At 39.1% G+C, this 22,196-nt stretch overlaps 1 protein-coding gene across 3 annotated transcripts; it reads left to right on the top strand.

Moving 5' to 3' along the window:
- The first annotated feature begins 389 nt into the window (after positions 1-389).
- MMADHC (metabolism of cobalamin associated D) lies at positions 390-22,133 on the top strand. 3 transcript variants are annotated; one of them, XM_073305444.1, is made up of 9 exons: positions 390-477; positions 1,093-1,138; positions 4,961-5,105; positions 5,361-5,578; positions 8,819-8,924; positions 11,206-11,336; positions 14,194-14,280; positions 18,054-18,253; positions 20,826-22,133. In XM_073305444.1, exons 2-8 carry the CDS (start codon positions 1,130-1,132, stop codon positions 18,246-18,248), a joined length of 891 nt encoding a protein of 296 aa, XP_073161545.1. In that variant the 5' UTR covers positions 390-477; positions 1,093-1,129; the 3' UTR covers positions 18,249-18,253; positions 20,826-22,133. The 3 variants fall into 3 exon arrangements, with proteins under 3 accessions (XP_073161545.1, XP_073161543.1, XP_073161544.1); XM_073305442.1 differs by having other exon boundaries at positions 18,054-22,133; XM_073305443.2 differs by lacking the exon at positions 390-477 and adding an exon at positions 617-1,009 and having other exon boundaries at positions 18,054-22,133.
- The last annotated feature ends 63 nt before the right edge of the window (positions 22,134-22,196 follow it).

Raw genomic sequence — 22,196 nt, 5'->3', positions numbered from 1 at the left:
GTGGGTCCAACAGACGTGACCTGGCTTGTCTCGCTAGTGAATCCTGGCACCGGTGCAGCTCAAGGACTCAGTGCTCTGCCTTGAGCTGTACCAAGGGCTCCCCGGCCGGCGGCTGCCCGCAGGGGCCCGGGGTCGCGCCCCCTGCGGGCGGAGATCCCGGCGCGGGCCGCTGACCGCTCGTGCCGCACGCGCACGGCCACCGCCAGCCCCAGCGAGTCCCTTTCCGCCGCCGGCCTCATCGATGGACTCGGCGATCTCCCCCACCGCCTCGATGCAGCGTGGGTCGATTTGCTCCGCCTGTTGCGCGGAGACGGAATCCCCGCTCTCGCGAGCCCGAAGGCGGGCCTGTGCCGCGAGCGCACCGATTCGCGCAGCCCGCTCCGCGGCCTGGCTGAGCTCGGCGCTCTCCTCATCGATGCTCTCCCGGAGTCGATTCCTTGGCTGCGGCGCCATTTTGCAGGAAGAGCGGGGAGAGAGGTAGGAGCCTGGCCGCGGGCCCCAGCCCCTGTTCCTCCGCGGGGCCGCACAAGCGCGTGGCCGTGGCTCGGGCTGGCCCAAGCCCCGGCGGGCGCCGCGCCGCGCCGCTGCCGGGTGCGAGCTGGACCCGCAGGGGCTGTCGTGCCGGGACAAGCCGCGTCTGCCGGTTAAAGGCGCTGAGCCTGCGCTGCGAGGCGGGGGCTGCTGGCCGGTACTAGGTTGAGGCTGCAGTAAATCGCCGCCCTGCTGGCGTCTCCCGGCGCAGGAGTTTCAACTTCCCGCTGAGCAGCCTCGGCTCGGGTTAGCCAACGGGCGGCGTGGCCCCCTGGCACTTCCGCGGGCCGCGGCGGCCTGTTCAGGGTGGGGGCTGTCTGCAGCCTGGCCCGTTTCGTCTTGGTGGGATGGCCCCAGGCTCCCTGCACGCTGTCGGCAGAGTGTGGGCGATGGTGCGGTCCCGTCTGGAAGCGGTGAGGGAGGGCTCAGTGCGGTGGGGCGCCCGAGCAGCACGGGAGCAGTTGCCTGTTCTAGATAGGTTTGTATGCCATCCTCATAAGCATAGTGTCTGGCGCTATGTAACCGATCGCTGGTGTGTGATATGTCTGTCTTCTGTTTCAGGAAGAATTTTATTTAAATAGAGAAACAACCCTCAGAAATGGCCAATGTGAGTAATTTAGTCATTGAGCTCTGCTACCAATAGCTTATAATGTTAGCTGTATCATTAAGCTAAACAGTATTAAGCAGGAAACTTCGTTTTCATTTGTATTGTGGCTTCCGTTGGATGCCATGAAAGACTCCTCGTGCCCCTCATATCTGACAACATTAGACCTGAAGGAGAGCTCTGTGTAAGCTCAAAATCTTGTCTCTCTCATCAGCAGAAGTTGGTCCAGTGAAAGATATTACCTTACCTGCCTTGTGTCTCTAAGATAAGACAACATGCAAACTATAAAAAATTTTGTTAATATTTTATATGGCACCAGATTCTCTTTTATTTTTTCATGGCATGAGTGAAATTCTGTGCAGTTTTCCTATATAATGTTAGGTTGTTCATAAACGGTTCTGTTGCACACCGCTTTTTTTTTTTTTAAATGTAAAAACAGTGTTGGATTCTTGACTGATAGAATAATTTGGTTGGCTGAATTTTTCAGGCTGATTTATAAATTTATGTTTGTCCCCAATCCTTATGCACGCCAAACACTTAATGCACATGCTTCGGTCCCTCCACTCCTGGGGTCGTGTGGTAATTTTTATTGTTAGAATTTTTGTTGGGGTCATGTCACAATGAAGTTTGAGAACCTCTGATATAGGGTATTCTTTTACACAAGATTTCTGGTGATAATGTAAACTGTAAGGGTAAAGATTAAGTGGTTGTACTGTGTGTACAGTAAAGTAAGAATATAGGTCTGTTCTGTGTCTTGAATATATTTTAATGTTTATTACAGAGTTTAAAAAATAAAATTGTTTTTTAAAATCGTCCAGCAATCTAAATCATTTATCTTGTGTAAATCTTTCACATTAAATAGCAAATTTTGATATTTCAGAGGATGCTTTGGCAGCACAAATTGTAATTTTAAAAAGTGAGTTCTGATTGTGCTGATATTAACTGTAAAAATTATTTGATTGAATAGTGTGAAATACAAGGCTGTGAAAGCTGTTACTTAAGGCTGATTTCAAGTAATTGTGTACTGATTTTAAGCACTTTGAGATCTAAGGATAACAAATGCTGTAAGGCCCTGATCCTGGAACTATGAACATAGATAATCTGATTTATGTCAGTGACATTCTTTGTGGGTGTGTGTTTGTAGAATTGGGCCTTACGTGTTAAGTTTTATTATTTTGATATTCCTGGATGGTGCCCCATTTGCAACAGTGCCCCATTTCAAGTAAAGCATTAGGGTGGAATCAGATTGCACTACACTGTGATGTGGCTTTTGAATTTAATGGAATTTTGGGCCCAAAATTCCAACTTAAAGTCTAGATTCCTGCAAATGCTGGTGCATGTCAAGTGCTTAAACGAACATGTATAAGTGTCTGCAGGATTGTGGTGTTTGTCTTTAGAAAGATAAGGTGGTTGAGGTAATGTATTTTATTGGACCAACTTCTTTAGGTCAGAAGCTTAAAAGCTTGTCTGTCTCATCAACAGAAGAGCTCGGTGTAAGCTCAAAAGCTTCTTTCTCTCACCAATAGAAGTTGGTCCAGGAGTGGGCAACCTGTGGCTCCGGAGCCACATGCAGCTCTTCAGAAGTTAATATGCGGCTCCTTGTGTAGGGACCGACGCAGGGGCTGGAGCTACAGGCACCAGCTTTCCAGTGTTCTGTGGGGGTGCTCACTGCTCAACCCCTGGCTCTGCCACAAGCCCTGCCCCCACTCCACCCCCTCCCCTGAGCCTGCCATGCCCTCGCTCCTCTCTTCCCCCCTCCCCCCTCCGTCTTCCCCCCCCCCCCCCTCCAGCCTCCTGCATGTCATGAAACAGCTGATCAGGAGGTACGGGGAAGTGCTGATGGCGGGGCTGCCAGTGGGCAGGAGGTGCTGGGAAGTGGGGGATGGAGCGGATGGGGGCCTGCTGACATATTATTGTGGCTCTTTGGCAATGCACATTGGTAAATTGTCTCCTTCTCAGGCTCAGGTTGGCCACTCCTGTTGGTCAAATAAAAGATATTAGACCACCACAGTTACAACACTGCATAAAAGAAGTGTTTGGTTTTGGTCAGATATTGTCTGTTTAATATGTATTGTAGATAATAGACATCCTTTTTTTGTTAATGTATAAGCCACACTAGCCTTTACTATGTAAAGGCTTTGTGTTCAGGTTGGCTGGCTTAGGTCCCGATCCTGCATACATGCACGTGTTTGACTTGAGCATGTGAGCCGTTCCAGTGTTAAAGTCAATAGGACTACTCACATGCTTAAAGTTAAGTGTGTACAGACATGTGTATAGCACTGGAGCCTTAAGATTTAGTCCTATCCTGAAAATCTTTTCGAAAATTTCCCCCCAGTTCTAGGAAAGTAGAACAAAGGCCCAAAAAGTGTCTCACAAGATGAACCCAAATTGTGCAGCAAGACTGGGTTTTTAGGGCACTACAGTTCAGCACGTTGAACATCTTGTGGTAGCTCTAAGTATGTTAAAAATGAAGAGGTTTATTTAGTTAAATATAATGGTATTATTATTTTGGTATTCAGATTCAATGTATTTTACTGTTCCTAAACATTTAAATTGACTACAGATTTGTTTTTTGAGTGCATAATTGGATCGTTGAAGTTGAGAAACTAGAAGTTGTTGGAAGCTTGAAGTTATAGCAGTTAGATAGTAGTTGGAGTTCTTGAAACTTGGGGAGAAGATTAAATTTGTGGGCTTAAGCACATTAGCTGGATATTTTTGCTAAACCAATCAACAGTAAAATAGTGAACAATGTTGACATTTAAATTTATCATCATTAGGATTCAGAGTTAACAACATTGAGATGAATTGGAGTTGGTCACGCTTCCGAGTGCTGTTGTTTCAGGCTGTTTGCAGACTCGGGAAGACAACATTGCATCCATTTACACTCGGTTTGTTTTTTAAGGTTTTCTTTGTTGTTATAGAAGTAGGTGTTGTTTCTTTGTTTTTGTATTTTTGGAACTGAACACTTAGACTTGGAAACACAATTCTGTCGCAGATTCTGCCTCTGCATAATACACAAGAGCTGTGTGACCTTCTGATTATAAACCCATATTGCTGGCTTTTTGCAGCTGAAAATATGTTTTGTGTCTGCAGAGCAAAATAATGTTGTCAGTACTAATTTTAGGCTTCCCTGGCTTGACTGTGTCCCTCAAGTTGTAATATTGCAGGTAGATGGTATAGTGACTGAATTCCTACTCCTGCCCATTCTGATCATTTGGTTTTAAAATAAATTTGTGTGCGCACTCTGTGTGAGCTTTGGCATTCTTTTTACATTTTTTTTATTATTCTGAGTATACTCTGCACAAGGGGATGGACTAAAAACAGTGCTAGTCTGTAGGGCAAAGCATGGAGATTAGATATCAGTATTTACTTATCTAAAATATTTTGATGGATCCTAAGATCAACTTTCCTGATTGTTTTGTATTTTTTGGGTTTTGAGGGGTTTTTTTCAAATGTAACAGCAGGGGAAATGATACCTAGTGTATCATGACCCGATTCATAAACATATTTACATTCATGTGTTGTCACAATGATACCCCGGCTCTTAACCCCTTTCTAACTGTAGCTCAAATGTGGAGGTATTTCATTGTGCATTTTTGTTTGCATTATGCAGTTTTCTTTTATCAAAATTGAATAGGAAACTTACAGTACTAATAAAGTGTAAAATATTCCTACAGTTAAAAAATACAATTAATGACACTTCATTGCTATAAGTTTTTCTTTATGGAGTTACATGTAGTTTTGTATTCTAAAAAGTTAAATATAAATTCATTGATCACTTTTACTTGCAACTATGACACTCAGTTCTGCTTTTGTCCTCTTTAGGTGCTCTGTAACAGAGCAAGACTGGTGACCTATCTACCAGGATTTTACTCCTTGGTCAGAAGGGTTGTAAATCCCAAGGCTTTTTCCACAGCAGGATCTTCTGGCTCAGATGAGCCTCACGTTGCTGCTACACCTCCTGATATATGTAAGAAAAAATAAACAAATTTTGTTACATATACTGCCTGCCAGAGTAACTATCTGTCTCAAATAAATAGAGATAAAATTACTTTTGTTTTTGATATGGTGAATCATTTAGTTTTTTCACTTACTCTTTGTGATTACTTTCTCTTTTTTTTTCTGTTTTACGTGATTGCACTCAAATGTTTTTTTATTTAGGAGTTAAAAATAAGTGTATATTTTTTCAATGTGAAGAATAATGTAAGCGCTCAATTTTTAACAGGTCCAAGAACTGTGTGGCCAGATGAAGTAATGGGACCATTTGGTCCTCAGGACCAGAGATTCCAGCTCCCTGGTAATATAGGTTTTGATTGTCACCTAAATGGTACAGCTTCTCAGAAGAAAACACAAGTTCATAAAAGTTTGCCTGATATATTAATGGAGCCCTTATCAAGTGAGAGACATGAATTTGTGATGGCACAATACATAAACAAGTTTCAGGTAAGAACAGTAATTTAATACATGAAGTTGAAAATTGTAGTAGCGTTTTGATTTTCTTATATGCCCGAGAGTAATCTCCCAAAATTAGAATATTGATAGTGCTCTGAAAGTGATGTAAGATGAAAGTGAACAGAGATGGGGGGGAGGGATCATATAGAACATTTATTTCCCAAGAAAATCATCAACTGTCTCCTTTAAAACCCCTGACACTATGAGTAATGCGAACTTTTTTTGCAAAATGTCTAATGAAATAGCATTTTAAATAGCTGCTTATTTGTATTAGCTATATGAAGACAAGATTACATCAATTTAACTTTAAAACAAATTGTTGACTTAGTCTTATTGATCTCTTTTTTGCAAAAAGATCAATAAGACTGTTCATTGTTAAATTTTAATTATTTTCTTTAGATTGGATGGGTCTAATTCATTAGGACAAAGTCTCCCTTATTTGTGCTTGTGGTTCTTGTATGCTCATGAAACCCAACATGAGAAGTGTACTAACTAAACTTGATTGTAGTTGAAGTTACTCCCTTTTGGGAATAGCAAAGCTCACAATGATTCAGAGATGCCTTATTAACAGTAGGCAGTTTGACTATTATATTTGCTGGCCTTGCATATTAAGAAATTTTTAGCTCCTGTATAATGTCATCAGTGATACTGAGACCTCACTGGTTTTGGAGCCAAATTAGCGATCAGTATTACCCAAAAAAGCCGCAGTAGTGTGAATTCATTATTTTCTTTACTCTGTGTGTGTAAGTAAGTAAGTAAGTAATATATTCTCACAGCAAAATGACTGGCCAAGTATTATTATTTATCAACTCCAATTGGTTATAATAACATAGTAAAAGCAGCCTGATTGGCTAATAGCTTAGGTTAAATAATTAAATCACAGTGTCTTAATATCACTACAAAGAGCTTCAGGAGATGCATTAAAGAGCCACTTTCTGCTCCCAAGCCTCAGTCTGAGTATCGCTGAGCTAGTATATTAGCTTTTCACAGCCCACATGAATTTTGTAGCATCCTCAAACATAGGAAATCAGTTTAAAAATTATGATAAACTATTTTTATGTAAAAATGCTGTACAGTATTTCTTCTGTACATATAACCTGAGTTTGAACAATCCATTTGCCCATAGTGAGCTTTTCTGGCTCAGCGCCTTGAACTTCTGTGGAATCAAAGCTTTAGTTTTTAAAAAAAAAAAAAAAAGTGAACCAAATGTAATTGACACAGGTTCTGTCTGGCTGCAAGTAACTCTGTAGACTGAAAGCTCCAGTGCCTCTACTGCTGCTTATAGCTTTGCCAAGCTGTTGTAGAGAGAAGACTGATAAGAGCACTGTCAGTTTCCACTGCTGCTGTTCAGGAGGCTGTACACAAGAATCGGGTCAATTTCACGCTGCTGCTGTTTGGAAAAGTTCTGAGTATTAGTAAAGGCAAACACTGAAGCTTTTCTCTTGGGAACAGGAAACGGAGGCAAGGGAAGGGTAGAGTAGCAGAGATCCCTTCACTCCCCCCCACACCCAGTCCCATAGCAACTAGAAAGCAGCAGGAGGTTAGAATAGCAGAGATATCCAGCTCCCCCATCAGAGGAGCCAAGAGAGATGTTTAAGTAGCCAAGGCCCAACTACCTTTCAGTGGCCAGAGTGTACTGGGGTGGATTTCAAATTTATCTGACTCTGATGTGCCGGAGGTTGATACAAAAGATAGAGCCTCTGAATAGGGTGAATAGACAGCACTCTGGTAAAAATACCGGCTCACTTCCTTTCCCAGCAGTTGTGGAGAGGAAGAGTGGGTATTGGTTTTTGGCAACTAGGTTTAATCCTCTGGCTATTGGGTGTCCTGTAAATTTGTAAGCCTTGTAAGTGGAAGGACTGGTTGGATGTGGGACAAAAGAGAGAGGAAGAGCCATGAGAGACGCAGTCAGAAAATGGCAGTGTTATCTGAGTATGAAAACACGTGCACCCGGACTGCAGTTAGTTTTTGTGAATTCTTTGGCAAGATCAGAAGATCCACTAGGTTATTTTCCACACTGAGAGGAAAACAGAAGAAACCTGCTTGATGAGTAACATTTTATAGCAAAATGCTAACCTAACATTTTGAGTCTTTTTAAGAGGAATAGTTTTATAGACTGACCATGTGCCTCTGCTTTTGCTGCAGCTGAAGATGCTCTACAAACATACAGTCCTCTTCGAAAAAACGTATTTACTAGTTCAACATTATTAGCTCGCTGGAATCCCATATTCATGGTAAAATAACTTTCATATTATATGTGGATTAAAGAGCCAAGAAATCCATGTTGAGGTATAGAACAGATGTGGAAAGCCTGATGTAACATTTCACTCTCCCATAGCAGATGGCTCTTTTCACTGTCCTCTTAAGAACTGCAGTTTACTCCTGTAACTTGCAGAACTTTCACATGAAAGGCAGCTACAGAACCCAAATTTTTAACAACTAGAGCCCTAGATTAGTAGCTTTAGTTATTAAAGAGCTTATATGGCAATAGTAGATAATAGTTTTAGCTGTGAGGCTACAACAGTTGTAAAATTTGCTTGCAAAATATCAAGCTTAGGAGCACTGCATAATTCTATGTAAATTTTTGTTTTGACTCCTGTAGTGGTGTATCTACATCTGTTTAGTTTTCATTGCAGCACACATTAAAGATTTATAAAGCCATTTTCATGCATTCATAAAGTGATACGTTTAGCAATTTGTTTTATCCATTTATTTGAATGCTGTAGGTGTAATGTAAGTACAACTAAATAAAAAGTAGTGTATTTAGACCCATCTGATATATGAAAATAGGATAGGTAAATGCTGTGATAAAAGTTCAAAACTCATTTGTTACACATTTAAGAACTTTTTTTTTTTTTTTAAATAATGATACATAGGACTGATATTGCAGCTTCCCTTACACAAGTAATTACAATTGACTTCAGTGGTTATAGGATTAGATTTTAGGAGAAGGCTTATCTTGATAAATCATAGGCTTGGGAGTCAGGCGACCTAGTTCTGATGTTGTTCAAAAAAGCCTCAGTTTCTCTGCCTATAAAATGGAGTAATGAGGTTTAGGGACTTGTTGCAAACTTCGTGAGCAGCCTTTACTCAGTGGAACTACTATGAATAAACATCTGCAGGATCTGAGGATTACACAACTCCAGTCGGAAATACTATTTTAATTGTTAATCATGTCACACATTATATAAACCTGAAAGTTACCGTTTGTATTTCCTTGATTTTCCTCAGGGCACTGATGTCCCTCCTAAACAGCAAATAAGTAATGCTGAAACATACTTTGAAAATGCTAAGATAGAATGTGCAATACAAACTTGTCCAGAACTGTTACGAAAAGGTACATCTTTCACATTTTTGAACAATTTAATTTTTAAGGTTTTATGAAGTAAAAATATATAAATAGAGTTTCTCACCATCAGACCAAGGTTGCGGAATATGTGAATTATTGTTCCTATAGCTTCACATTATTAAAAAATGCAATAATAATCCAAATTCCTGGATGATTACTAAAAGGTTTACATTTTACATAATGACAGGTTTCAGAGGAACAGCCGTGTTAGTCTGTATTCGCAAAAAGAAAAGGAGTACTTGTGGCACCTTAGAGACTAACCAATTTATTTGAGCATGAGCTTTCGTGAGCTACAGCTCACTTCATCAGATGTTTACCGTGGAAAACATCTGATGAAGTGAGCTGTAGCTCACGAAAGCTCATGCTCAAATAAATTGGTTAGTCTCTAAGGTGCCACAAGTACTCCTTTTCATTTTACATAATGAAAATCCTTAACTCTATATGAAAATCCATACAAAATTGTTGTACAAGTAACAGCAATATTTATAAAGTAATTAATTTTAAAAGTAATGACTTAGTAGTAAAATTAAAAGGTCAGCTGAAGTCTTTTTTTTAAAGGCATGATACACTCATAGTCTGACCCGAACTACCTCTGTAGCTGCTGTGTGTGCACCCGTATCAGCTTATGATCCAATGGATTGTGTAGGGATGCTTGCCATATCTGAACCACTCCTCTGCCCTGTGTTCACATGGGGAGAATTGCCATGGAAGTACTGAATCCCATTATCTGGCTTCTCCTCTTTCTAGTCCTCCGCAGAAACAGTTTTGGATGGACTTGGGGTATTGCATGACTGCAAGACTCTTGGGGTTAGGTTAACAAAGGGTCTTAGGTGCCTATGTTTTTGCAGTAAAAGTTTCCTAGGTACCTGTTTCTGCTACATCGCTGTCAGCAGCTGAAGCCCCAGTGCAATCCACAAACTGGGGGAAGTTAGAGGAGCACCTGTCTCACCTGCAGAGCTCAATCCAGTAGGCATGCTCAGAGGCTGCCTAACTCCACATGCATGGTGAGGACCACACCTCCCTCAACTTTTAGATCAGTGCTTAGAGTGCTCCCCTGAATGTGGGAGACACCAGTTTTCTGATGAGAAGCAATTTGAAGAGGGATCTGCCACTCAGGTGAGTGCCCTAACCACTAGGCTATGGGATATTGTGATGTGGGTCTCCCTTAGTTTCTCCTGTTGAAGCTGTTCCACTGTGGATAAATAGAGGCACTGTAGATGGGGGACTGTATCCTTAGTCTCCCACCTCCCAGGAGAGTGCCCTATCCATCAGATTATAGATTTATTCCTGCTGTTTCTGGACCAATGACTTCTCCTCCTCCTCCTCCTCCACGCATTAGGCTCTAGGAAAAGGCTCCCAGCTGTGAATCCCAACTAGAAAGAGGCACCTTCCTGTGGACTTAGGCATGTCATACCCAGGCCGAAAATTTCAAGACCACAAGTATAAATTGGTCTTAAAAAGCAGTCCAAAGGTCCCAAAAGTTGTGGGGGTGGGGCTTGTGGTGTCATAATGCTGAGTAGGGAGACGGGTCATGGTCCAAAAAAAAAGAAACCCAAAGAAAAAGCGGCTCTTGGAGTGCAGCAGAAAAACCCACAGGCCACAACTGAGCAAAAAACCCCACCAATTTTGAAAAAGGTAAGCCCAAATTTGCTTAAAGTAAGCGGTTTTGCCAATGTCTAATTATGTAAGAGGGACAGGGTTTAGAATACACTCCTTTCCTCAGCATCTCCCCTTAGCTAGCTTAAGCAGTTCTTCAGTCAACATAATGCCTTTTGTGAACCCCATTCTTAGGTGCCTGTCTCTCCCCATCATTACATAGGGAGTCTGAGCACCTAACCCAGGCTTTGTGAATCCTAGTAATTTTGTACTTCTCTAAAAGTTAGGTGTTATGACATTGTGTCACCACACCTGAGCTTGGCCTACAGTGTAAACACACAGTTAATACAAGGATAATTAACACCTGTAGTTTAATTGTAATTACTTCTTGCTGTACTATAGTATGTTTTAAAAGAATAACATCTCATTAGCATAATACCTGGGTACCTAACTTAGCTACTAAGTCTTTGCTGAGTAGTAAGATACTTATTTACATGCACATTTTAAAATGTACAGATTGGTGAAGTTTCATTATTACAACAGTTTAAGTGAAATGTAGCACACTGAATGAAAAGCTCCTGACATTTGAGGCATTCTGTCTGAAGTAGAAAAAAGCATAAAATATACAAAACCAACCCATTACACTCTTAACATGCTGATTCCATTTCTCTAGACTTTGAATCAATGTTTCCAGAGATGACTGCCAATAATCTAACAGTACTAACCATAACCCAGAAAACTAAAAATGATATGACTGTATGGAGTGAAGAAGTGGAAGATGAGCGAGAATTGTTGTTAGAAAATGTAAGTATTATTTGTATTTAGTGTCAGCATATTCTTATTTGTGGACATATCTTTTGTAGATGGGGCCCTTTTTTGTTTGTTTAGACCTAATTTAGTTCTGGAACTGACTTACTGTCTAATTTTCTTAGACCAATCCCTTGACCTAGACAGTATAATTTTTTCTATTGGTAAAATGGGGATAATGAACTTCACCAGTTTTACAAAACTCTCTTTGATATCTTTTGATGAAAATGCTAAATATTAATCTTATTTGGGGGAATGATTTAAGGAGTCATCTTGTTATGTGGCAGTGCATTAAAGCCTTTTCATATATTACCCAAGATACTTGATTTTATAATCTGTCAAGATTATAAAAGGAGTAATGGCTATCTTTTATTATCACTGTAGTTCAAGAGCAATGCGTTTCATGCTGTTTTGTCGCTTTGCATGATTTAATTCTCATCCTTCCATAGTGTTTGCTAAATAGGCCTGTTTTATAACCTACAAAGCCATGATTGGTCACTTTTTTTATATTCTAACAATGTATTCAGTTAAGGCTTTTAACCTGAATGTCATTGACTTTTACAAATTAATCTTCCACATTAACTTAATACAAGTGAATCTAGTTGCATTGCCACTAGAGGTCTCTTTCTAGAAAAAGCAACTTTGTTAATTTGTTGTTTATTCCAGCAGATGTCAGTGTTTACTGCTGACACTAATTTTCTTAACTGCATTATCTTAAAATATATCCCTCTAAAATGTTTGTTTTTTAAATCTCTCTAACAGATAGGTTCCCTTCCTGTATGATGATTTTTGTCTACCAATCCCTCTAATTATGGATGGGAGACAGCATCAGTAGAAATTAAGATGAAAACAGTTCTACTCGCTATCTTTAAAATTGTAAACTGCATTTATAAATTATCAGTAGAGGCAATGTAAGGGTTACTACAAGAAAAGGAATAAGCAGTCTAAAGTATCAGCATGAAGACTGCATACAAAGTAAAACTCTCTTCGTTTTAGTGTGTCCTTGTCTTTACATTATTTATGGTCTGTTGGTCTTTAGCATTGTAATCTGGTCTAATTATATGTTAATTGTCTTCTTTCTTCCTTGTGCACCTCCTTGTCAACTCTAATATAATCATTGTAAGGGTGTAGATGTAACCTCCTGGCCTGAAGGTTACTAACAGCAAATTCACAATAAAATACCCTATTTGTTTGCTTTGTAGATGGTTAGAAATAACTTCAGAAGAACTAATTTAATGTGATAGGCTTTTGCTAAAGTAATGGGGGTTATTTATAGACATATCTGGGTGTTTACAGTAGGAAGACTCAAGTTTAAATTAACACATCACTTTAAGTGACTGAGACCGTTACAACACTGGATCAAAATATCTGTTTTACCAAAAATGTATGCATTAAATGCATCTTTAGATTTCTTACTTTTATGTCTGTGACTTACTTTAAAGTTTAAATTAGTCTTCAGATCTACTGAACCTTAAAGTAGAGAAATGGGAAAATAGATCAATAGTAAGGTAGAGCTCTTGCTATTTTGGACCACTGGAAGGGACATGGACTGACTAATCAAATTCTGAATTACTCTTCAAAAATTTTGAGACATAGGGCTGTGTCCAAACATTAGAAAAAATTTCAACTTTTACATTTATCAGGCATCTTTTTATTTTTAATAAAAAATAAGAAAATAAGTACACAATCTAAATTTTAAGTAAGATTAAGGAGTATGGTCTTCCACTGCTCAGTAATATACCTGTGGATTAGGCTAGGACCTCATGAGATCATGTCCTCTTTTGTTCCTTTTTGTTGCAGTATCAAGGCAAAACAGCATAGTTTTACTAGCTGGGTTAACATGGTATCTAATCTGGTGTGTATGTCACAACTTTGATAGTGTCCATTTATGGTTTGTTTCTTTTAAATAAAATCTATTGGACAAATGAATACAAGATGCCATCAGAGACATTAAACCTTGGCCTTATCACGTCACCCAGCTGTACTAAAAGTTGTTCCTAAAATATAAACTCCTTTTTTTGTATGTTTTTGTGAGATGTTAGCATGACATGTTGTCATCCCTGGGTGCTTTGCTTGTTTCTGAAAAATACTGCTGTAAAATCTCAAAAGTTGTTAACCAGCCTCCTCCCATTTATTTGAAAAACACACAGTAGAACTTTCTTTTTATGGCCAGAAATGTTCGGAGGAGTTGAATTCCCCACTAATCTTGGCCAATGGTTAACTACAACATGACAGCTGGTTTCAGTAGTCAAAGTATCAGATACTTACAAAACTATATTTTTAACTAGAAAGTTTGGTGTCCTGACTTATATTTAAAAGGACTTGTAGTTAGACTTCCGTAATTCAAAGCAACCACACATTACTGTCCTGTTCTCCATGATATCTTCTAACAAAACTTTTTGGAAATACTTAAATAAAGTTGTATATTTAATGGCTTGTTGTAGCAAACTAGGAAATTCAGTTTTGATCTGTAAATGACTCATGAAGTAGAGAAATAACTGAAGCCATGTTTGACTTTTACAGAGGTTTAACAGGTATGATTCTGCAAACTGCATAAGCAATCAAAGCAATTAGATGATCCTTGAACAAACTGTTAATCCTCTACTGAGTGGCACAAAGAATTTCTTTTAAATCTCATGTGATTGTAGTAGCCTAATATATATTGTTAATTTTAATCCTTTTAGTACTGTTGTTGGCCTTTTTCGTTAAAAGGATGTTAAATCTGACATTTATTGGTGCAGGTTAGAGAGAGGCTCTGCACTAGTTTTAACTAAACATTCAGTATTTACATATAAAAGGAGCACTCCTTTTTAATGTAATTATTTCCTCCCACTTTTTTTTTTTTTTTTTTTAGTTTGTTAATGGTGCCAAGGAAATTTGCTATGTACTGTTGTCTGAAGGCTATTGGGCTGACTTTATTGATCCATCATCAGGATTGGCGGTAAGTTACTCTGCTGAAAAGAATGGGTGGAGAATGGAGACTGATATAATAGACTGGTAATAGTATGTGGATCCTTTTACCTGTCAGTTACTGGTTCAAATCCAGCTCTTTTAGGTGTTGACCAAAAACTTTTTACCATCTGATAGCTTCCTTGGTGTCTTAAAGTGACATCATGGTCTTGGCCCAGTTGCCAGTTACTTTTTATCCACACTACACGAGCCATCATTGCAGTTGCTACTCTGAAGAACAGTTGTAGCAAAGAAGCTAAGTAGTGGAGTATAGAAAATGAACTAGCTTCTCCTCCTTAGAAGTATACAGTCACTGCAGAATGAGGTAGAAGTACATTACTGCATATTCCTGCTCTGGAATATTCGATAGCACTTGAGTTCTTGGCCACCTTTTTTATGACAATAATTTTCTTTAAGACTGAACTTAATATTGTTCAGTATACAGTAAAACTACAGTATTTAAATCCCCTTTTGCGGTAGCAATACAGTCGAATGCTCTATTTTAAGGTATACTGGTAGATGGCTAATAATTCAGATAGCCATCCATTCTGACTGAGGCTGTCAGCTTTTTGAAAAAAGTTAAGACAAATAGAATACTGAACAAAATTGAAATTGACTGACTGCATTGCATGTCTTCATCTTATTTATAGCATACTTTAAAAAAAAAAAAAAAAAAAAAAAAAGGTACACCTCTAACACACTGACCAGAATTTCACAGCTATTTACCAGCTGGGTAACAACAACAAAATAGTCTCCTAGCACTAATCAATTATGTCCCCAGTATGTGGAATATATGCTAATATTATCCCTATTAAACAGTCATTGGCATTCATTATCAAGTTAAACTGGTTACCTGGAATATGTGTCATTAAAATTGCCATGCCTATTAAGTGCAATCTAGTTAAGTGGAGTTTACTAAGCTCTTCTTTTGCAGAAACATAAGTAATCCTCTTTAAGCACATAATATACAAGTCCAGCCCTTTTTCTGTGCCAGGAATGAGCAACTTCAAGGTTGTAGAGGACCACTAAAATCTTTTGCCTGGTCATACAGATTTTTTATTTTATTTTATTTTATTTTATTTTTAAGATTGACCTAGGTTGCTGAGTGGTGTAGTCTTCTAGCAAAGCTGCTGCCTATTACCACTCAACTCCCCCATCAATGTAGGCACAAACTGTCCCACACCACCTAGCTTCAGTTACTGCTTCACCATTGGCTGATTGTGAGCTGAGAGCCAATCAGATTCTGGCCAGCCACCCTGCCTCCATCAGCAGGTGGGGACAAGGCACACCTCTGCCATGGGGAGAGGAAGTAACCAGAGCTGACGAATGGGCTTCCCTTGTGGCAGAGCTTGTTGTCCAAGGGGAGTAGAGCAGAGGCTGGGAGCAGCAGGACCCTGTGTGGCAGATTGCAACACCAATCAAATTTGACCTGGCCACCCCTTTGTCTTACCAGCAAGGAAGGAGTTCCAGCACCTACCTTTGGTTACTGCCTCCCCATTGGCAGAGGTGCACCCTGACATGCCCATAGTTTGGGGTCAGTTGCTCATCCCTAGCCTATGCCATTCTAGACTACAAAGTGAATTTTAACCAAAGCCTGGTGCAGGTTTGTATTGCTATATGAGAAAAATATTATAAATTCCTCCACATTAGAACATTCTAGCTGCAGAGCCAAGCATTTTTAGTGTATAAAGATGATTTTTTTTTATTTTTTTTTAACTGAATAAAGTCAGTGATCACTGTGGTGGAGAGGGAAAATAATATGTTTAGCTGGGCTTTCTTTAAAGCTAGTCATGGGGCTACTGCAAATGATGCTCTATGCCCTAGGTCCATCCACCTTTTTAATTTAGTTCAAGGCAAAATAAATAGCTTTCTCTGTTTTTGTTGAAACTTACAAGTTTCTCACACTTTTATGCATTTATTGAGAAATTTGATGGCTTGCTTCTATCTTGTACTAAAAGTTCAGTAGAGGTGGGGAGTCTGCTTTTGGGCTTGATTCTGCAAATCTTAATCACAATGGGAAGCATTTACTCATACATCTACTTACAGTGAAGTTTTCAAAATCAGTTCCTGTGCTGGGGAACTTCATAATGTATCACAAATACCTCAGTTTAAGATCTGACCATGTGAAAGTGCTATTTGCATATATGCAGTTTAAGTGAAAAGACTTGGGCGTATTAAATCCTGTTTTAATAAGTGTCTGTATGCATGCCTCAGGTTTTTTTTCCTTATTTTGGTTTTAAATACTATTTAGTATATGAAATATGTTAGATTTATAATGTGTATATTATCATTACTGAAATAAGAATCTTTGAGCACAGGATTGGGAACAGGAATTCCTACATTCTAATCCCAGTCCCAACATCCACTGCATCACTTGACACAAGTCATTTAATGTCTATGCCCCTGTTTCCTCATATATAAAATATGAATAGCCACCTGGAAGAAATATTGTATGGAATAATTAATATATGTAAAGCACCTTGAAGATGCAAAAACAACGAAGGGTCCAGTAGCACCTTAAAGACTGAGATTTATTTGGGTAAATCACTCTTAAGTGTTGTTTTTAATTACGACCTTTACTATGAACAACATGTTTTCTGAAATTGGTATACAAAATCTTTTTAAAGAGGAAATACTTTTAAAATGTATAAATCTATAGCAGTTGTCATTCACTTTTATTTCCAAAATGCAAAGAAAAATCTAAAAACTATTGGAGTATACCTCAATCATTTTATGGATGATGGTGTCTTTTAGAATCATCGTAGTTAAGATGGATCAGCTATTGCATTTAGAGTCCCCCTTTTCTTTTCCAGGAGTTTACAGTTTTTCCATTCAAAAATTTTGGATATTTGATGTACCATGTTTCAGAAGCTGCATTTACTTCTAACAAAGGGGGGTAGGGAATAGTCTGAGAGCTTAATAAAATGTTAAATTTGTAAAGTATATAGGGATTTAAGAACTAAATTCCTGGTCCTGCAAGCTGTTCTGTGAGAGTGGGTGCCTGTGCCTTTTATTTCAGAAAAAAAGAAAAGGAGTACTTGTGGCACCTTAGAGACTAACCAATTTATTTGAGCATGAGCTTTCGTGAGCTACAGCTCTCTTCATCGGATGCATGCCGTGGAAACTGCAGCAGACTTTATTTATACACAGAGAATATGAAAAAATACCTCCTCCCACCCCACTGTCCTGCTGGTAATAGCTTATCTAAAGTGATCGTCAGGTGGGCCATTTCCAGCACAAATCCAGGTTTTCTCACCCTCCACCCCCCCACACAAATTCACTCTCCTGCTGGTGATAGCCCATCCAAAGTGACAACTCTTTACACATTTTAATTTTAAGGATTTTTAGGATATTCTTTATCCTAAGGAATGCTTCAAGAAATGGTAAAATATTTCAAAACAAAACATATTTTTAAGGGCAACCACTGTACTTATGCCAAAATAAAGCTTACAAGGTGTTTGTTTATGTGTTTTAAACAACCTATGTCAAAATCCTTTGGGGCTAGGAATTAATTGTGTGTTTCTCTTTTAAAAAATCAAAACCCAAAAAAACTCCCCTATGTAGCTTATTCACAGTAAAATCACTTACTGATTTTTGGAAGCAGTTTTGTTACTAGTATTGTTAGGCTTGCGTTATTTTTTTTTAACTCAGGTAGATCTGTAATATTTTAAACCTTAAAAACATCTGTTTTGTAAGATTGTCATTATGCTGAACTGATTAATCTAATATATCTTTAAAATATGACAATTGTCTCTCTTTCCCCAGTTTTTTGGACCATACACAAACAACACACTATTTGAAACAGATGAACGCTACTGCCATTTAGGATTCTGTGTTGATGACCTTGGCTGCTGCAAAGTTATTCGTCATAATCTCTGGGGTACTCATGTGGTTGTAGGAAGTATTTTCACAAGTGCTGAACCTGATAGCCCTATCATGAAGAAATTAAGTGGAAAATAGCAACTGTGAGGTTCTTACAAGTTAATACTGGACCTGTGTATTTTTACTGGATGATTGTCTATAAACACTGTTAGGAAATGCAAAGTTTTAGAGTATGCTCTTATAAATAATAAAATAACTGTTGTTTGTTTTTAGTCTATGAGGAATACATATTCACCACATGATTTACACTATTAATTGACAACATTTTGGTTGATAGGTATGCAGATATACCATATGATCTTTAAGCTGCAAGTTACCCTTGTCCTGAGTTGATTGAAAGTATAAAACCAAGCATAATTCAGGCACCTTCTGGTTGTTAATTGAAATGCCTGTAGCTATCCATGTTAACAAGATCACTCTGAGCACATAACTTTTCCACGCTGTGGAGATGGGACCTACTCTGTTCAGAGGGTCTTGATGTGCTGTCTAGGTATTCTCTCTGCTATCCAAAACAATGCCATATATGTATGACTTTGAGGTTTTGGGCCTTATCCCCGTGAATAAAATCCAGAGAAATGTTTGCAAGATTAGTAAACACTGCTGTTTGCAAAACCAACTGAATTATTGCACAGAAATTTTTTTAAAAATCTTGGGAGACACAAATTTAATATTAATTTGCTAAAAGAATGCTTGATCTCTCAGTAAGACTGCAGATTGTCTCCTCCAATGAGGATCTCTACAGCAGTGTATTTTCACAAACATCTTATTGCAAAAATAAATTATTTTTTTTTCTTTTTCATTTATGGAAGTAGACCACTGTCTCCTTGAAGAGTCTGACTAACCTAATCTGAATTTTAATAATTAACTGTAGTTAACCTGGCCAATGGGAGCTGCAGGTGCGGTGCTTGGGGAGGAAGCAGTGTGTGGAGCCCCCTTACCCTAAGCATAGGAGCCGGGGCGGGGGGGACATTCCGCTGCTTCCAGAAGCCTTGCAGAGCAGCCCCCGACCCCGCTGCCCAGCTGGAGTGCAGGAGCGGGGCAAGTCCCAGATCCTGCTCCCCGGTGGGAGCTCGAGGACTGGATTAAATTGGCTGGGGGCCGGATGTGGCCCATGGGCTGTAATTTGCCCACCCCGGTCTAAAACTATACAGCATGAGAATTGTTATAAAGACAAATGAAGGCATAGCTCACCTCTTAATTTACACAGCTAAACATTGTACATTGCAAACCATCCATTCCTGTCAAAGCTGAAGAAAAGCAGTTTGCAACAGATTAACTAGAAAATTAATTAGCTAAATTATTTGTCATCAGTTTTTGCTTTTTTTGTTTTAATATCAAAATTGCTGTTAATGGGGTTGATACATTTTTAAAATAAAAGAGCAAGGTTAATTCCTGGTTCAATATATTTTAGCAATAAAATAACAAGTCTTTATTTCCTACTATTTTCTAAATAGCTAAAGACCAATAAGGTTGGCATGATCTGTTAATCTTAGGGAACTTTAACTCACTGCCACTGTAGTCCTATATGGATGACTTGCATAAGATTGTGCTGGTGTTTATAACATTGACACAGGATTTTCATGATAAATTCTGAAAATGGGATTTATAACTGATATTAAACAATGAAATGTTGAATTGGGTGACTGCCCACAACAAAGATATTCAGGGGAATAGATATTGTCCCTCTTGCACATTGGTATATATTGACAGTCGATATTGACAGTGATGACTGGCAGATGAAATTTAATATTGATAAATGCACATTGGAAAATATAATTCCAACTACACATACAAAGTGATGGGGTCTAAAATAGCTGTTACCACTCAAGAAAGATCTTGGAGTTGTTGTGGATAGTTCTTTGAAAATATCTGCTCCAATACATACATATATAATTAGGATTGGAAAAGAGACAGACAAGCACAATGAAAATGACTAAAGGTATGGAAAAACTTCCATATGAGGTGAAATTAAAAAGACTGGGACTGTTCAGTTTAGCAAAGAGATGAGTAAGGAGGGATATGAGAGAGGTCTGTCAAGGCATGAATGGTGTGGAAAAAGTGAATAAAGAACTGTTAACCCTTCACTTAACAAAACCACTGGTCACCCAATGAAATTAATAGGCAGTAGGTTTAAAACAAACATAAAGTACTTCTTAAAACAACGTGCAGGCAACCTGTGAAACTCATTGTTAGGGGATGTTGTGAAGGTCAAAACTATAACTGGGTTCAAAAAAGAATTTGATAGCCAAGATGGACCTATCCTCCAGGAACCTATTACCCAAGATGGTCAGGGATGCCACTCCATACTCTGGATGTCTCTAAGCCTCTGACTGCCAGAAGCTGGGACTGGATGATGGGATGAATCCCTCAGTAAATTGCCTTACGTTCATTCCCTCTGAAGCATCTGGCACTGGCTACTGTTGAAAGGCAGGATATGGGGCTAGATGGACTGTTTATAACTATCACCTACCTCATTGTAATTGAGAAGAGGTTTGGGAAAAACCTCCACCTGCCCAGTTTGGTCAATGTGGAATAGAAAGTTGTTGATTAGCTGGTTATCAGTTGTGTGTGTGTCTTTCTCTAGAGCCAAATACTTTACTTGTGTTTAAATTGTTCTGCAAATCTTTAACGTCAATGCTGTGATTCTCCTAAAAGGTGCTGGCTGCAGGAGTCTGCAAGAACTGCTCCAGAGTTCAGTGGTGACATCTCTATACTTCCAAGCCTCTTGTCTTAGCAACTAGTGTGTGTATAAGCATAACCGCTGACTTGATACCACAGGAGAAGTAGCATCTTGCAAAGCAAAGAGGTTGCTGATGCTTCAAACAACTACCCAAAGAAAATCTGGATGAGGCAGGGGACAGAAAGATGTACCTATTCTCATCTCGTGAACCTTACCGATATTGTGGTAATGTCTAAATGAGATCAGGGCCCTATTAGGCTGTACAGGTAGACCCAGGAGAACAAACCTTCTCTATCAGAGGTGAGAGAAGTGGGCAGAGGGTCTGGTGGAAGTATTCCTGAGGAGCTCAGCAAGGGAGTTACCGCAAAGCCGATGTTGAACACCTCGCTCCTCCAGCTGCTGCTTGAGGCATGGTGGATGCCTGGCCGCTGTCCCGCTCTGTTGCCTTCAGATTTGGTGGCAGGAAATTGGAAAGAAGAAGCAGTATCTCTGTATCTTTTCCCTGCACCTAGACCTCTCTTCTTCACTTCAGTGTGGGCTACACACAGTCCATACTAAGGACTTGTCAGCACAGGGAAATGAGATTGTTTGCACTGTTGTAGCTGTATTGGTCCCAGGATATGAGAGAAAGCAAGGTGGGTGAGGTAATATCTTTTATTGGAGCTTCACAGAGAAGAGCTCTGTGAAGTTTGAAAGCTTGTCTTTTCCACCAGCAGAGGTTGGTCCAATAAAAGATATTACCTCACCGACCTTCTTTCATTGTGTTATAACATGTTAACTAGCATATTAGATGGTATATTTTAAAAATCATGTTGGTTGGCTAAACCAGGGCCAGCTGACATTTTACACACACGTCCCTGGCTGCACAAGGTGTTCAGCATCTTACTAGTTAATGTGTTACAACCTAGTGTCACTTCCCAGTACAAATAAGCCCCGAGAGAGGAGCATGATCTTAGAAGTGGTCCCTCTTGTTGGTTGTATTAAATCAGTGGTGAGGTGGTGTTTACAATGTGTATGTCTACTACTTCTGCTTTAGAAGAAACAAAAGAGCTCACTCCCTAGGCTACTGTATTAGAATACACAATCACAACTAAGAAAAGTGAAAATAAAGATACATTCTTCAGAATATCAAGTCTGTTTAATATCCATTCAATACCTGGTAAGAGTCTAGGCTCACCTATGTGTGTGCTCCTTCCAAACGAGAGGAAAAATATATGTTCTGTAACGTGACATGATAAACTATTTATCTTGATGGGAAAATAAATCTTTGTATTTAAAGCAAAGGATGTGGTTTAGTATTTTCAAAACTTTGTGTGGGAATTGTAAACACATTTTTAACACACAGT

This window comes from Lepidochelys kempii, chromosome 11, assembly GCF_965140285.1.
Source record: "Lepidochelys kempii isolate rLepKem1 chromosome 11, rLepKem1.hap1, whole genome shotgun sequence".
Lineage (NCBI taxonomy): Eukaryota > Metazoa > Chordata > Testudines > Cheloniidae > Lepidochelys > Lepidochelys kempii.
This window is presented reverse-complemented; position numbering and strand designations above follow the sequence as displayed.

Excerpts from the sequence above, each read along its gene's own strand:
- MMADHC (XM_073305444.1), top strand. Across the intron at positions 5,579-8,818 it reads AATACATAAACAAGTTTCAG|GGCACTGATGTCCCTCCTAA; the intron begins GTAAGAACAGTA and ends GATTTTCCTCAG. Across the intron at positions 8,925-11,205 it reads TCCAGAACTGTTACGAAAAG|ACTTTGAATCAATGTTTCCA; the intron begins GTACATCTTTCA and ends CCATTTCTCTAG.